The 13,171-nt window shown below is 49.1% G+C and overlaps 1 protein-coding gene across 1 annotated transcript; it reads right to left on the bottom strand.

Moving 5' to 3' along the window:
* Positions 1 to 208: 208 nt before the first annotated feature.
* LOC124671129 (endoglucanase 13-like) lies at positions 209 to 4,270 on the bottom strand. Its single transcript, XM_047207553.1, has 6 exons — positions 4,146 to 4,270; positions 3,645 to 3,881; positions 3,057 to 3,141; positions 2,020 to 2,238; positions 1,727 to 1,939; positions 209 to 1,645 (listed from the first exon to the last, which is right to left on the bottom strand). Exons 1-6 carry the CDS (start codon positions 4,268 to 4,270, stop codon positions 209 to 211), a joined length of 2,316 nt encoding a protein of 771 aa, XP_047063509.1.
* Between the last annotated feature and the right edge of the window lie 8,901 nt (positions 4,271 to 13,171).

The following is a 13,171-nucleotide window of genomic DNA, read 5'->3' as shown; positions in this document are numbered from 1 at the left end:
AAAAATGCAATCCTGTCATTAGCACTCGTCTGAATTCTTAAACCAAACAGTACAACGCAAACAGTTCGAAGATGTTCTTCTCGATTTCAACCTCAGATAATGGTACAGACAGAGAGGAAAAGGTGGGCGCAAAATAAAACCAGAAAAGGTAAAGAAAGAAAATAAAAAGAACATGTCACGATGATCCCTACGGCACTTCCATGACATCTCAGCCCGTCTTGTAGTCGACGACGGAGATCTTTGCCGGGGGCCCGCCCTCCTGGATGTACACGATGTCGAGCTTGGCGCCGGCCTCGAGCCTGCTGAGCCACGACGGGAACTCGTACATCTCCTTGGCCTGAGTGGCGGAGACACCATAGATGGCACCCGTCAGCTCCTTGATGTGCAGTTTCACGTACGTGATGGGCTGCCCGCACGTGTTCTTTGCCGTCACGGCGTGCCGGTAGTGCTCCACGCCGTTGGTCGTCCACGAGTTGGTCACCGTGTGCACGAACTCCAGCGGCGCGCCTCCTTCGTGCGACGTCGACGCCGGTGGCTGGTAGCCAGTGGTGCTGTCACCGGCACCGCCGGAAGAGGCGGGTTCGGCAGCGAGGCGGGCGAAGACGCCGCACATGGGCGCCGCGGCGACGAGGGTGGGCTCGGCGCGCTGGTAGTTGGAGCGGTCGTCGAGGAAACCGTCGTTGAAGTCCGGCCCGCCGACGAGCGCGCCGTGGAGCACGTTGGGGTCGGCGCCCGGGCTGTTGTAGTAGGCGTCGAAGCCGGCCATGCACCCGACAGTGTCGCTCACGGCGGAGACCGACGGGATGGAGGCGCCGCGGTGGTGCACGTGCGACGGGAACTTGTCGCCGTGGCCCACCATGTAGCTCATCGACAGCGGGTTCTTTCCCAGGACGTAGTCCGCCTGGCTCCTCGCAAACCCGAGGATCTCGGCCGGCTTGACCTCGCCGTCAGGGCACTTGAGCGTGTCGCCGGACTCGGCGAGGTAGTCGGCGTAGACTGTGAGGAGGAAGGACGAGGAGGACACGTACTGCATGTTGTTCCAGTCGGCGACATAGAGGAGGCCCCCCGGGGTGGTCTTGACGTTGTTGCCGCCGTTCTTCTGGATGCAGGCGCACACGAAGAACTCGGCCTTGGCCTGGAACTGCTTGAGCGTGTCGGCGTAGTCGCCGCCACCGCCTGCGAGGAGCACCTTGGAGAGGAGCACCTGGATGCCGGCGTACTTGTTGTCCCAGGAGAACTCGCGCACGGCCCACCCGGTCCCGCCCAGGTACTCCCCGTTCCGGACGACGTAGTCGAGGTAGGTCTCGTCGCCGGTGGCCTCGTACAGCCACACCGCCGCCCACAGAAGCTCGTCCTGGTACCCGGAGGCGGAGGGGTAGAACTTCTTGGCGCACTGAAGGGAGTCGTCGTACCTGCCCCTGAACGTGTCGGCGAAGGAGAAGAGCTGCTTCGCGTGCATGAGCAGCAGGTCCGCGTACATGGAGTCGTAGTGCCGGAATGCCTTGGAGGCTGCGGCGAGCGCTGCGGCCGTCTCGCCGGCGACCTCGGAGCCTGGGTGGCTGGCGTCGATCTTGAACGCCGTCCTCGGCGTCGACATGTCCTCCGCGCGCTCCCAGCACAGGTGGTCGCTGTCCCCGTCGCCCACCTTTGATTGATTCAGAAAAAAAACGTAAGTGTGATTCTGGGCTGCGCTGGGCTTGGTTGAGAAGCGGTGATGTAATGGTACCTGGACCCAGAGGACGTTGGGCTCGGTATGGGCTTTGAGGAAGTAGTTGGTGCCCCAGCGGATGGCGTCGAGGGCGCGGTTGAGGTCGTCGGCGGCCACCATCTCCTTCTCGAACTCCAGCACGCCCCACGACAGCATGGTCACCGCGTACGCCATCGGGAACCCGAACTTCACGTGGTCGCCGGCGTCGTAGTACCCGCCCACAAGATCCACCTACACACATTGTCACATTCTCCATCAGCAAATCGGCAAACCATCGATCGCATTAGGACTTAGGAGTCGTGCGCGCGTACCCCTTGCAAGTAGCCGTCGGTGAGGCCGGAGTCGCCGCGCCACTTGACGGCGCGCTCGGCGGGGAGCTTGCCGGACCTCTGCGCCTCGAAGAACTGGAGGCACTTGTCGAACGCGCCGCCGTAGTCCATCGGCGAGGCTGACGCCGACGTTGCAGCGAGGAGGAGCAGCGCCACCGCCGCCGATGCCATCGTCAGTCGCGCCATGGCTATCTCGTTCTTCTAGGGGGCAATGTCGCCGTCGTCGTGGTGATGGAGAGTCCGGCGCGGCTGGCAGGGCTTTATACGGGGTTCGTGGATCAAGGAGTGGCCGGCCGCGACCGACATGGTGGTGCGTGGTGCCTGGCACGTAGGGGGAAGAGGGGAGACGAACTAGGCTGTTTGAGCCATGCACGTCTTGCAGCCAGAAATGGTCGCACGCATTAACGGAAGGGGATCGGTCGGCAGTGTTAATTTGGCCATCTGAATGTGTGTGTGCTCCATCGTTTCAAAAACAAAAAGTATGCTCTTTCTTGATGAGATAATCACAACCTGAACTGATCAATCATTAGGTCTCTAGGTTTCGAAGATAATTAAACTACTAGTATCGTGCATCGTGGCGCCATCTGAACGTGCGATCAGATATTGGACTCTTCTGGCCGTACAAAAGCCGCCAAGACGATGTGGGTTCACGTCTGTCTGGCGTTTCTAAGTTTTATTGAGGGGATCGATTAAACACAAATAAACGGGTTGACTTTTACAATGCTTTCTTTGCATTTCTTTCTGTTTGGAATATAATTACTCAGAGCAGCGATTTTGGCGAGCTCAGAGCAGCACCTTTGACACCTCTCCTGCAATAGATAACCAAGCACCTGGAAAACCATGTCCGCCACTGTAGCTTGAATTCTTCTCGAATTCCTGCAGCTGAGGAGAAACCCGCTTTTATGCTATTCATGGCGAACATAACCAGCTGGGCGTAAGTCTCAATGATCACACTTGTTGCCACCAGCTGGGCGTAAATCCGCTTTAAGCTCAGCCATGCATGAAGACATCCCGAATGCCATCGACACGCCCTGCAGCTCCTGAAATAGCATGGCCTTCATGGCCCCTTGCAATGACGCCCCAGCATGCAAAACAGTCTCCAGGCTTATAAGCACCATAAACATTCAGTTTAAGAGCATCAGATTCCACGCGGTTCCCTGTTGTAAACATCAATCGGGGTATTTTTCCCTCTCCGATTTGCCAAACTCTAGGGAATCAGCAGCAAGCACGAGAGCTCGATGTGTAATCTCAATTCCCGTCAGAGCATCACCACCCCACGAACTTTGTTTCGGTTGTTCCACGAAGTCCACCACATAGCCAAAATCTCCACACGCATGCGTTCATCAAACTTAGAGAGTAAATCCAGGACCTCGACGACAATGCCAGAACACTACATTAATTAGCTTGTTTCTAGTCTCCAGCATATACATTTTTTTTCGAGACCACGCGAAAAGCGTGCCTTATCTTTATAGAAGAGAGCAACAACATTTACAAGATTCGGTAACCGGATGCAAACATCCAGCCCGAGAACACACACACACCCCCACTCCGTCTAGGCCTACTCTCTCGCGATATCTAAACTCCTCTCTCTCTTTGCCCTCTCCTACAGATGGAATTCATCTCTAATCTCTTGTAGCATTTGATCCACATTCCTCTGCCTCCTTGTGTCCCCGAAAGCCCTCGCGTTCCATTGCTTCCAGAGCGGCCAAGCCATGCAAATCACCATGGAGTCGAAGCGCTTCCTGTCAGTCCTCCTCACTTGCTTGCGGGTCTCCGTCCACCATCTCTGCAGGTTTCCTGTGGTTCCTGGGTCCGTAAGCCGTAAGCTCGCACTGTGTAAGACCCTGCACCATACCTATCTCGCATACGGACAAAGGGTTAGAATATGATCCACATTGTCCTCCTCCTGCAGGCATGTGTAGCAAGTATCCGGGTGCTCCTGTAGTCTGTGTCTCGCCCTCCTGTCCGAGGTCCACAACCGATATCTCAGGGCCAGCCATGCGAACATCTTGCACTTCATTGGGGAGAAGGATCCCCAAACTGGCTTACTCATGCTCCACCTGACGCTCCCCTGGCAAAGCATACCATAGGTAGCTTTCGCCGAATACCTTCCGGATTCCACCCCTTTCCAGGAGATGTGGTCCCGGCTTCCAGCGTCCCGCTCCACAGTTTCCACTGCCTCCCAAAGAATCAGACATTCCCTCCATAGCTCCTCTGTCATATCTCCTGCCATGTCGTCTATCCATCCATCCTCAGGGAGTGCCTCTCCTACCAGCCGCTCATTCTTCCTCCTTGTAGGGACCCTCACAACAACTCTGGGTGCCAACTCCTCTGCGGTGAACCCGTTGATCCATCTATCCTTCCAGAAGTATGTCGAGAGCCCATCCCCCACTTTGAAGTGAGCGAGGCTCTAGAACACCTCCTCCGCCTCAGGGTCTTTTAGCCCTGGCAACCCTTGCCATGGCCTTGTCGTGTCCATACATCTGAGCCAGAACCACCTCACTCGGAGCGCCAAGCCCTGCAATCTTAGATCCTTCACTCCTAGGCCGCCAAAGCTCTTGGGTTTACATATGGTTTTCCATGCTACTAGGCACTGCCCACCTTGGACCTCATCCTTGCCAGCCCAGAAAAACGCTCTCATCCATTTGTTTATCTCCTCCAGCAGCCAGACCGGGGCCTCTGCAACCACCATTTGGTGCACTGCCCTTGCCGCCACCACTGAGTTCACCAGCACAAGCCTCCCCTCTCTCCGAATGAGCCCTCTTTGCCACGATGGCACGCATTTGATAACTCGGTCCAGCATCGGTTGCCACTCCGCTTTAGTCAGGGGTCTGAGAGCTAATTGGAGCCCCAGATATCTGATCGGGAACCGCGCCAACTCACAACCCAAGGTTTGGGTGGTCCTCTCCTCATCCTCATGAGATCCACGAATCAGGGTGGCCGACGTCTTTCTATAGTTCACTTTTAGGCCCGAGGCCTCTCCAAAGAGGCCTAAAATTTGTCTCACAGCCCATAACTCCCTCCTCTCCGGTTTTAGGAATATAACCACATCATCAGCATAGATGGATAACCTCTGTAAGGGTGATATCGCTGCCAGGTTCCCAAAGAGTCCGCTCTCTGTCGCCTTAGTGATCATGGCAGACAAGGATTCCATCGCCGCCACAAACGGCATGGGAGACGTTGGGTCCCCCTGCCTCAAACCTCGTGCATGGTAGACCCTATCTCCTGGCACTCCGTTCAGCATGGCCCTCGTGTTCGCCGTGTGTAACAGGAGGGCGATACATTTCTTTCGAATAAGCAAAACCTGTATTGCCTGAATTGGTGCTTTCTAGAGAAACATGTTTCTCATCGAATGCACAATGGGAGAAAGTGAAACTAAGCCAAGGTAATTGATATTACCTCCATATATCAGAGTTGCGCAATGGAACATGTCCAAGGCAAAGGTCCATTATAAAGGAGAGATTAAATGATAATGATCATGAAATCTTAAAGTTTGAGTTTTAATAATAGAAAGTAGGATTCAATAATTAATTATGATGCGACGCAAAATAATACTTTTGATTTACTTGTCTTGGAGTAAAGACATACCTACGAACAAAGAGAAAACGATGGTAGACCCAAGTACGAGAAATGACTTAAGAGTCATCAAATCCTGAATTGAATTACATTCTAGATTGTAAAGTATTATGATACTTGATGTTATTAAGTAAAGGTGTTATTTAATATTCTTCCGAAGAAGAAATGGAAAGTTCATTAAAGACATGAAGCACGATTGTCATAAAATATGTTTTGACAAATTCAAAAAGGTTGGCTACATTTATGTAGCAATGCTTGAGTCATAAGGATTTAACAGGCAATTATTTCAATTACGATAATTGAAGAAAGATTTAATTTGAAATTATTTAAATTATGAGAATTAATGAAGGATTGACAAAACCGTATCTTCTTCTAATACTGGAATTGAAGAAGAGTTGTAAATGTACAACCAGTGGGTTTTGTAAATGTACAACCAGAAATTATGACAGATGCCCTCTCCAAATAATTTCAGCAAAATGATGAAGATCCCTCTCCTCCTTAACACAAGCCATTCCAGTTTGGGTCTCTGAAATTGCAACCTCTTATGAAGGAGATGCTACTTGCACCAAGCTTCTGCAGAAATTAGCAATTGACAGTACCAGCAACCCTAAGTATTCTCTGCAAAATGGTGTTCTGCGATACAAGGGTAGACTGTACATCGGCAGCAACACTGACTTGAAGTAGTGCATCTTCAAAGCTTTCCATTCCTCAGCTATAGGAGGCGATTCTGGGAGCAGAGTCACTCACCATCGGTTGGAAAGCCTCTTCTTTTGGTCTCATCTCAAGCAATACATTGCAGAACAAGTAGCGAAATGCCCTATATGCTAGATATCCAAGACTGAAAAGGTACACTACCCAGGCCTTCTTACACCTCTGCCAATACCAGAATCCAAGTGGCTAAAGATCAGTCTTGATTTCGTGGAAGGATTATTGATGGCTGTGAAATACGCCACTTTTTGCGTTTAAACCCTTAGCTAAGTCAAAAAAAATTGACTAAGTTTACCTCTCAACTTGCAACTAATGACTAATTAATGCAAAGATGTGCAATCTCTTCTATTTTTGCATGATGTGCAGGAAATCACCTCATAAAGACAAATGGACCTGCAATTACTGAAGAAAATCGTGTCAGGAGCATATAGCAAAGTTAACTACGTTTGAAGAGGCGGTTCCTGGGGCTTTAACGGGCATCGGTACGGGCAAGCCCCACCCATACCGTGCGCCCATACCGTGCCCCGCCGCCTTCCCGAGGTCAAACCCTACAAGTTTCGTGAAAGGACCGATGCCAAACAGAGAGCCATTCATCGCCAAATAGATCCGCCATCTATTAGATCCATCTACACCACACTGAAGAAGATCCACCACCATAGTTCATCCATCCCATCTCCAATCTCCTCCATATCCATAGCCATCACCATTGTAATAGAGATTTCCTTGAGAATTGGCGACCATTGTAAGAATATTGTGATTCCAATCTAAGTATTTTGCACAATGATTTCTATGTTTAACATTGATCTTGATATTATGTGTGAGTAGTCCTCACGGGCTGCGGGTTGGGGTGAATCCTCACAGCGTTGATGTGCATCTAATCTTATTATATGTGTAAGGATTGAATATGAGTTTTGCAATCTTGTATCCTTGTCTCTTTACCTCGTTTCGGTGATCTGGAGGTACCCATATCATTCAATTCGATCAAGGAAAGAGATGGAATGAGTGGAGAACGGCGTGCTACCGCGAAACCTCAGTGACAGAAAGGGTAAAGTAACGGTTCATGTTTAGTGATTCATTCGGGATCATGGCACAGTCATCTAGCTTATGGCTTTGGTCTGTATTCATTTACTTAATAACTATTATTGCTTGCGGCTGTGAGGACAGTGGTTGGACCAAGAGGCTCTTGTCACCTCTGGCTTTAGGAGCAAGAGTATTTACGGATGTGCTACTCACAAATCTCTATTTTATTTGTTACACATATGTTCTTCTATTATATATGTATGCATAGCTGTAGGAGAAACCTTAATCTTGGCCTATTTCCATCATTGAACAGAACCCCCTAAAAGTAAACTAGAAATGATAAGGGGTTTCCCGATCTTCTCAGCAAGCGACGGCGGATGTGATGATCACGTGATGAACACAGCGGAGATACACGATGATGAAGTTGATGATAACTTGTATGACGCTGACGAGTCTGTCGATCGATCCCTGTCGCCAATGCAACAGCTCTCAACCCTGCAAGATATTCGCAACTCCACACACTTGCGCACGTAGCCGCCGACCACGAAGCGGTAGATTGCAACCTTCTAATTCCCAATGGAACAGCAGATCACACAAAACTTTCAGTAGCAAAAAACAGATCGATACGAATTGGTGTATAGATTCAATAGAGTTGCAAAGCAATCAACTATGAACTAGGTTTTATCTTAAACGTGGTCTAAACCTAATTTGGGGGCATCCTGGGCACTTATATAGGGGTTCAGCATGACCAGAAGTCGAGAAAATACATTAAAAACCGATCCAGATCGGGACCTGGTCGAGACTGACTCGGACACGGCCAGTCAGGGGGCCGGTCGACCGCGCCAGGAACCGGCCAGTCTGGTTTAGACAGGGCCTGGGACCGGGATGGAACCGGGCCAAGGCCGGAAGTTCAGTACACCCGCCCGGTTGGCACCGGCGCAGGATCCGGCGGGCGCCGGGATGTCCCGGCGGGGCATTCGGTTGGACCGGGCGTGGGGTCGGGCCGGCCGGCGTGGCGGACGGTCGCGTCGGGCGTGGCGCCGGCCTGGACTTCGTCTTCCTCCCTCGCGCATGCCTCCCTCTCCTCCCTCGCGCGTCCATGGAATATCTTCATGTCCAGCACCATGTTCAGCTGCTCCTCTCCTCCTCGTGCGATGCTTGTTCCCTCTTCGTATCTGATCATACATAAATAACAGGACTTAGGAAATATAAAGTTCTCATCAATCAAAGTATCATTTAGGAACAATTTCAGCTGTTGTTTTAGTAGCTTCGCACGAGCTCTTGTGATAGGTCCAATTCTGACTTCATTGGACTTGAGCTTCACAGCAACATCTTCTTCATCTTGCAATGACGGAGGTAGTGGTTCGGTAGGGATGTCCTCATCATCTCTCCCCCCCTTCAAAAGGCGTCGACCTCGACGCTCCAAGGTCTTATCCGTCATATGGTGCCAAATCAGCCACATTGAAAGAATTACTGACACCAAACTCATCAGTTGGAGCATCTATAGAGTATGCATTATCATTGATCTTGGCAAGCAGTTTGTAAGGACCAGCACCACGAGGAAGCAACTTGTACTTCCGTATCGGGAACCTATCCTTGCGAAAATGAACCCAAACCATATCACCGGGCTTGAACAACATCTCCTTGCGCTTCTTGTTCACTCTTGCAGCATTGTTCTTGCCTTTCTTCTCAATCAGCTCCTTAGTCTTCACATGTATCTTCCGTACAAAATCTGCCCTCTTTGATGCCTCCATATTGACTCTCTCATGTATGGGTAGAGGCAACAAGTCAATTGGAGTAATGGGTTTGAAACCGTACACCACCTCAAACGGACACAGCTCTGTGTTAGAATGTACCACCCTGTTGTAAGCAAACTCCACATGCGGCAAACAATCTTCCCACTCCTTCAAGTTCTTGTTGATCATGGATCTCAATAGTTGTGACAATGTTCTATTCACCACCTCAGTTTGACCATCAGTTTGGGGATGGCAAGTAGTGCTGAAAAGTAGCTTTGTCCCCAGCTTTCCCCAAAGTGTCTTCCAGATGTAGCTCATAAACTTCACGTCACGATTAGATACAATAGTCTTCGGCACTCCATGTAGATGTACAATCTCCCTGAAAAAGAGGTTAGCAATATGCGACGCATCGTCGCTCTTGTGGCAGGCAATAAAGTGTGACATATTAGAGAATCTATCCACTACCACAAATATAGAATCATGGCGTCTTTTAGTACGCGGCAAACCCAACACAAAATCCATACGAATATCTTCCCATGGTGTAGTAGGTGCCGGTAAAGGAGTATACAAACCATGAGGCTTCAGCTTGGACTTGGACTTGTTGCAAGTAATGCATCTCTTCACATACATGTCCACATCCCGCCTCATCTTTGGCTAATAAAAATGGTCAGCGAGCATGAGCAGCGTCTTCTCACGCCCAAAGCGACCCATCAAACCTCCAGCATGTGATTCCTGCAATAAGAGCAAACGCACAGACGATTCTGGAACACATAGTTTGTTAGCTCTAAACAAGAACCCATCATGTATGTGATATTTTCCCCATGTTTTACCAATAGCACGCAAGCGATATGGTTCAGCAAAATCATGATCAGTAGCATACAAATCACATAGTATCTCTAAACCAGGAATTTTAACATCAAGTTGAGTTAATAGCATATTTTTCCTAGATAGAGCATCAGCAACGACATTATCTTTTTTCCTTCGTATGCTTAATAATGTATGGAAAAGACTCAATGAACTCAACCCACTTAGCAAGACGCATATGCAAGTTAGATTGAGCTTTCAGACATTTCAAAGCTTCATGATCAGAATGTATGATAAATTCTTTTGGCCACAAATAATGTTGCCAAACCTCAAGAACTCTAATTAAAGCATACAATTCTTTATCATAGATAGGATAGTTCAACTTAGCACCAGAAAGTTTCTTAGAAAAATATGCAATTGGGCGACTCTCTTGCATCAACACACCACCAATTCCAATACCACTAGCATCACATTCAATCTCAAATTGCTTATTGAAATCAGGAAGTGCAAGCAACGGTGCAGAAGTTAACATACGTTTCAGTTCATCAAATGCATGATCTTTGGCTGTGCCCCACTCAAATGCAACACCTTTTTTAGTCAATTAATTCAAAGGTGCAACAATAGTACTAAAATTGGGCACAAATCTTCTATAAAATCCAGCAAGACCATGAAAACTTCTTACTTGACTCACATTTATGGGAGTAGGACAATTTTGAATTGCTTCAATCTTAGATGAATCTACCTCTACTCCATGCTTAGAGATAACATAACCCAGAAATATGACCTTATCTTTGCAAAATGTGACTTCTCAAGATTACCATGGAGTTTATTATCACGCAACACTTGCAAAACATGTCAAATATGTATAGTATGATCAGATTCATTGCGGCTGTAAATTAATATATCACCAAAGTACACAACCATAAACTTGTCAATAAGTATGCAAAACATGGTTCATCAGTCTCATGAAAGTGCTAGGTGCATTAGTTAAACCAAAGGGCATTACTAACTACTCATATAAACCAAATTTTGTTTTAAAGGCTGTTTTCCATTCACCCCCCTCTTTCATCCTAATTTGATGATAACCACTACGCAAATCAATTTTAGAGAAAACAACAGCACCACTCAATTCATCTAGCATATCCTCTAAATGGGGAATATGATGACGATATCAAATAGTAATGTTGTTTATCGCTTTACAATCTACACACATGCGCCATGTACCATCTTTCTTAGGAACTAGAATAACAGGAACATCACACGACTAATAAACTAATAGACTAATAGAACATGGCCCATACGACGTACCAGCCACGTGGGGGCACACACGACTAATAAACTAATAGAAGCGTGTGCGGCGCACGTGGCAGGTAGCGTATTACTAGTCGCGCGCAGCGGGCACGCGACTACTATGTTAATAGCAACGTGCAGACGGTGCATGCGACAGGTAACAGGCTTACTAGTCGTGTGTCTGGGTCCTACGCGACTATTAGGTCCTTTCCACGAGCGAGGTACCAGTCGTGTGCCAGGGGTCGCGACTAATATCCCAATTTGGCACACGACAAGTAGGCTTTTCCCTACTAGTCCATCGAGTCCAGGGCTGAGAGCATCCAAAATAGATTCGTCATTTTTGGCCTCTACGATTGGCTCGTCGGATTGTGCGGTCCCCTCGGGAGCGGATCCGGACGTAGATCTGATGTAGTGGAAGAATTGACACCTTTGCTTCTCTAACGCTAGGGAAGCCTAGACGATCTGCATCGGTCTTCCACTGTCATATTCACAATAGGGGTGGTTTGGGTGAGCCTTGTCTCTGTCCGATCTGAGGCAGATCCGGCCAAAGGCGGTTCCCGCCCAGATCGATCTTCCGCAAACGTGTCCTGCTCAATGGCGGTCCGTGCAGCGCTTGATCCGGCAGACCTAGCAGAGCGACTAGTTTCGCCTTATGAAGATGTGAATTCTACCGATGGGATGACGGAACAGTGGATGGAGTTCTCCTTAGCCGGAACCTAGCACTCGACGGTGGGGACGATGGGGATGCTGCCAGTGTAGAGGACGCGCCCGAATCCGGCCTCCCAACGCCGTTGGCCCCATGGTGGGCGCCAAGTGTCATTGCGTATTCGACGGTAATCCGGTGAGGGGAGCCTCACGGAGGAGAGAGATGGGGAGCGATTGGGCGAGGAGTCACAGGGACAGGGTCACACGAGTTACCCAGCTTCATACCTCGCAACGTCGACAAGATACTACATGCTGCTAGTGTGTAGTTGCAATGAGAGGTGTTGTTCTGCCCTAGGGGCTCACATGATCCATCCTATAAAGTTTTCAGATCTAGGGGTTACAAAGATGAAGATCCCACGGATACGACTAAGCCTATACTACGTTAAGCATTCTTTGTCGTGCACGCCATTGATCTGACCGAGCTGTGCCATGGGCCGGATCCCTCCTTCGCTGGTTTCCGGCAACTGCCGCCGGTCGAGCCATGGGCCTCACCACCATCTTTGGGCCAACCGGGCTTACCAGAATCAAGGGCCTATCGTGTTATACCTAGTTAGCATATCCACGACAATTTGCATGGTAGGGCTAGTACAACAGCCATGCCGAAGGATGCACTGGAGGAAGTGGCATCGCAAAATTTGTGAATTTGACACTTTTTGTTTGGTATGGCCAGTTCCCACAATGACATCAATGTGCTCAACTGCTCTCGGGTGTTCAACCGGCTTATGGAAGGCAGATCCAAAGGTGAGCTATGCAATCAATGGCAATGCATATGATAAGCCATATTATCTTATTGATGACATTTATCCTGACTGGGCCACACTAGTGAAGACAATCCTTTGGATCTATGCAATCAATGGCAATGCATATGATAAGCCATATTATCTTATTGATGACATTTATCCTGACTGGGCCACACTAGTGAAGACAATCCGTAATCACCAAACAGAAAAAGGAAAGAGATTTGTGAAGGTACAAGAGGCTTGCAAGAAAGATATGAAGCTTGCATTTGGTGTGCTCCAAGCACGGTGGGCTACTATTCGTCATCCAACTAGAACATGGTCTCTTCAGACCATGCATGAAGTGATAACCTGTTGTGTGATCATGCACAACATGATCGTCCAGACAGAGCGTCTTGATGGCCGCAATGGAAACGGACGGGAGTTTCAGGGTGAGTTGGTTGAGCTAAACCCTGGGACAGGTACATGGGAGGAATCTCTGATAGCAATGTTTTGAAACGCCTCTAGAAGAATTTGACTGGCCATGTGCATTGATTGGGCACCAATAGATGGATGAGT

The sequence above is a fragment of the Lolium rigidum genome, chromosome 7 (genome assembly GCF_022539505.1).
Source record: "Lolium rigidum isolate FL_2022 chromosome 7, APGP_CSIRO_Lrig_0.1, whole genome shotgun sequence".
NCBI classification, from domain to species: Eukaryota; Viridiplantae; Streptophyta; class Magnoliopsida; order Poales; family Poaceae; genus Lolium; species Lolium rigidum.
This window is presented reverse-complemented; position numbering and strand designations above follow the sequence as displayed.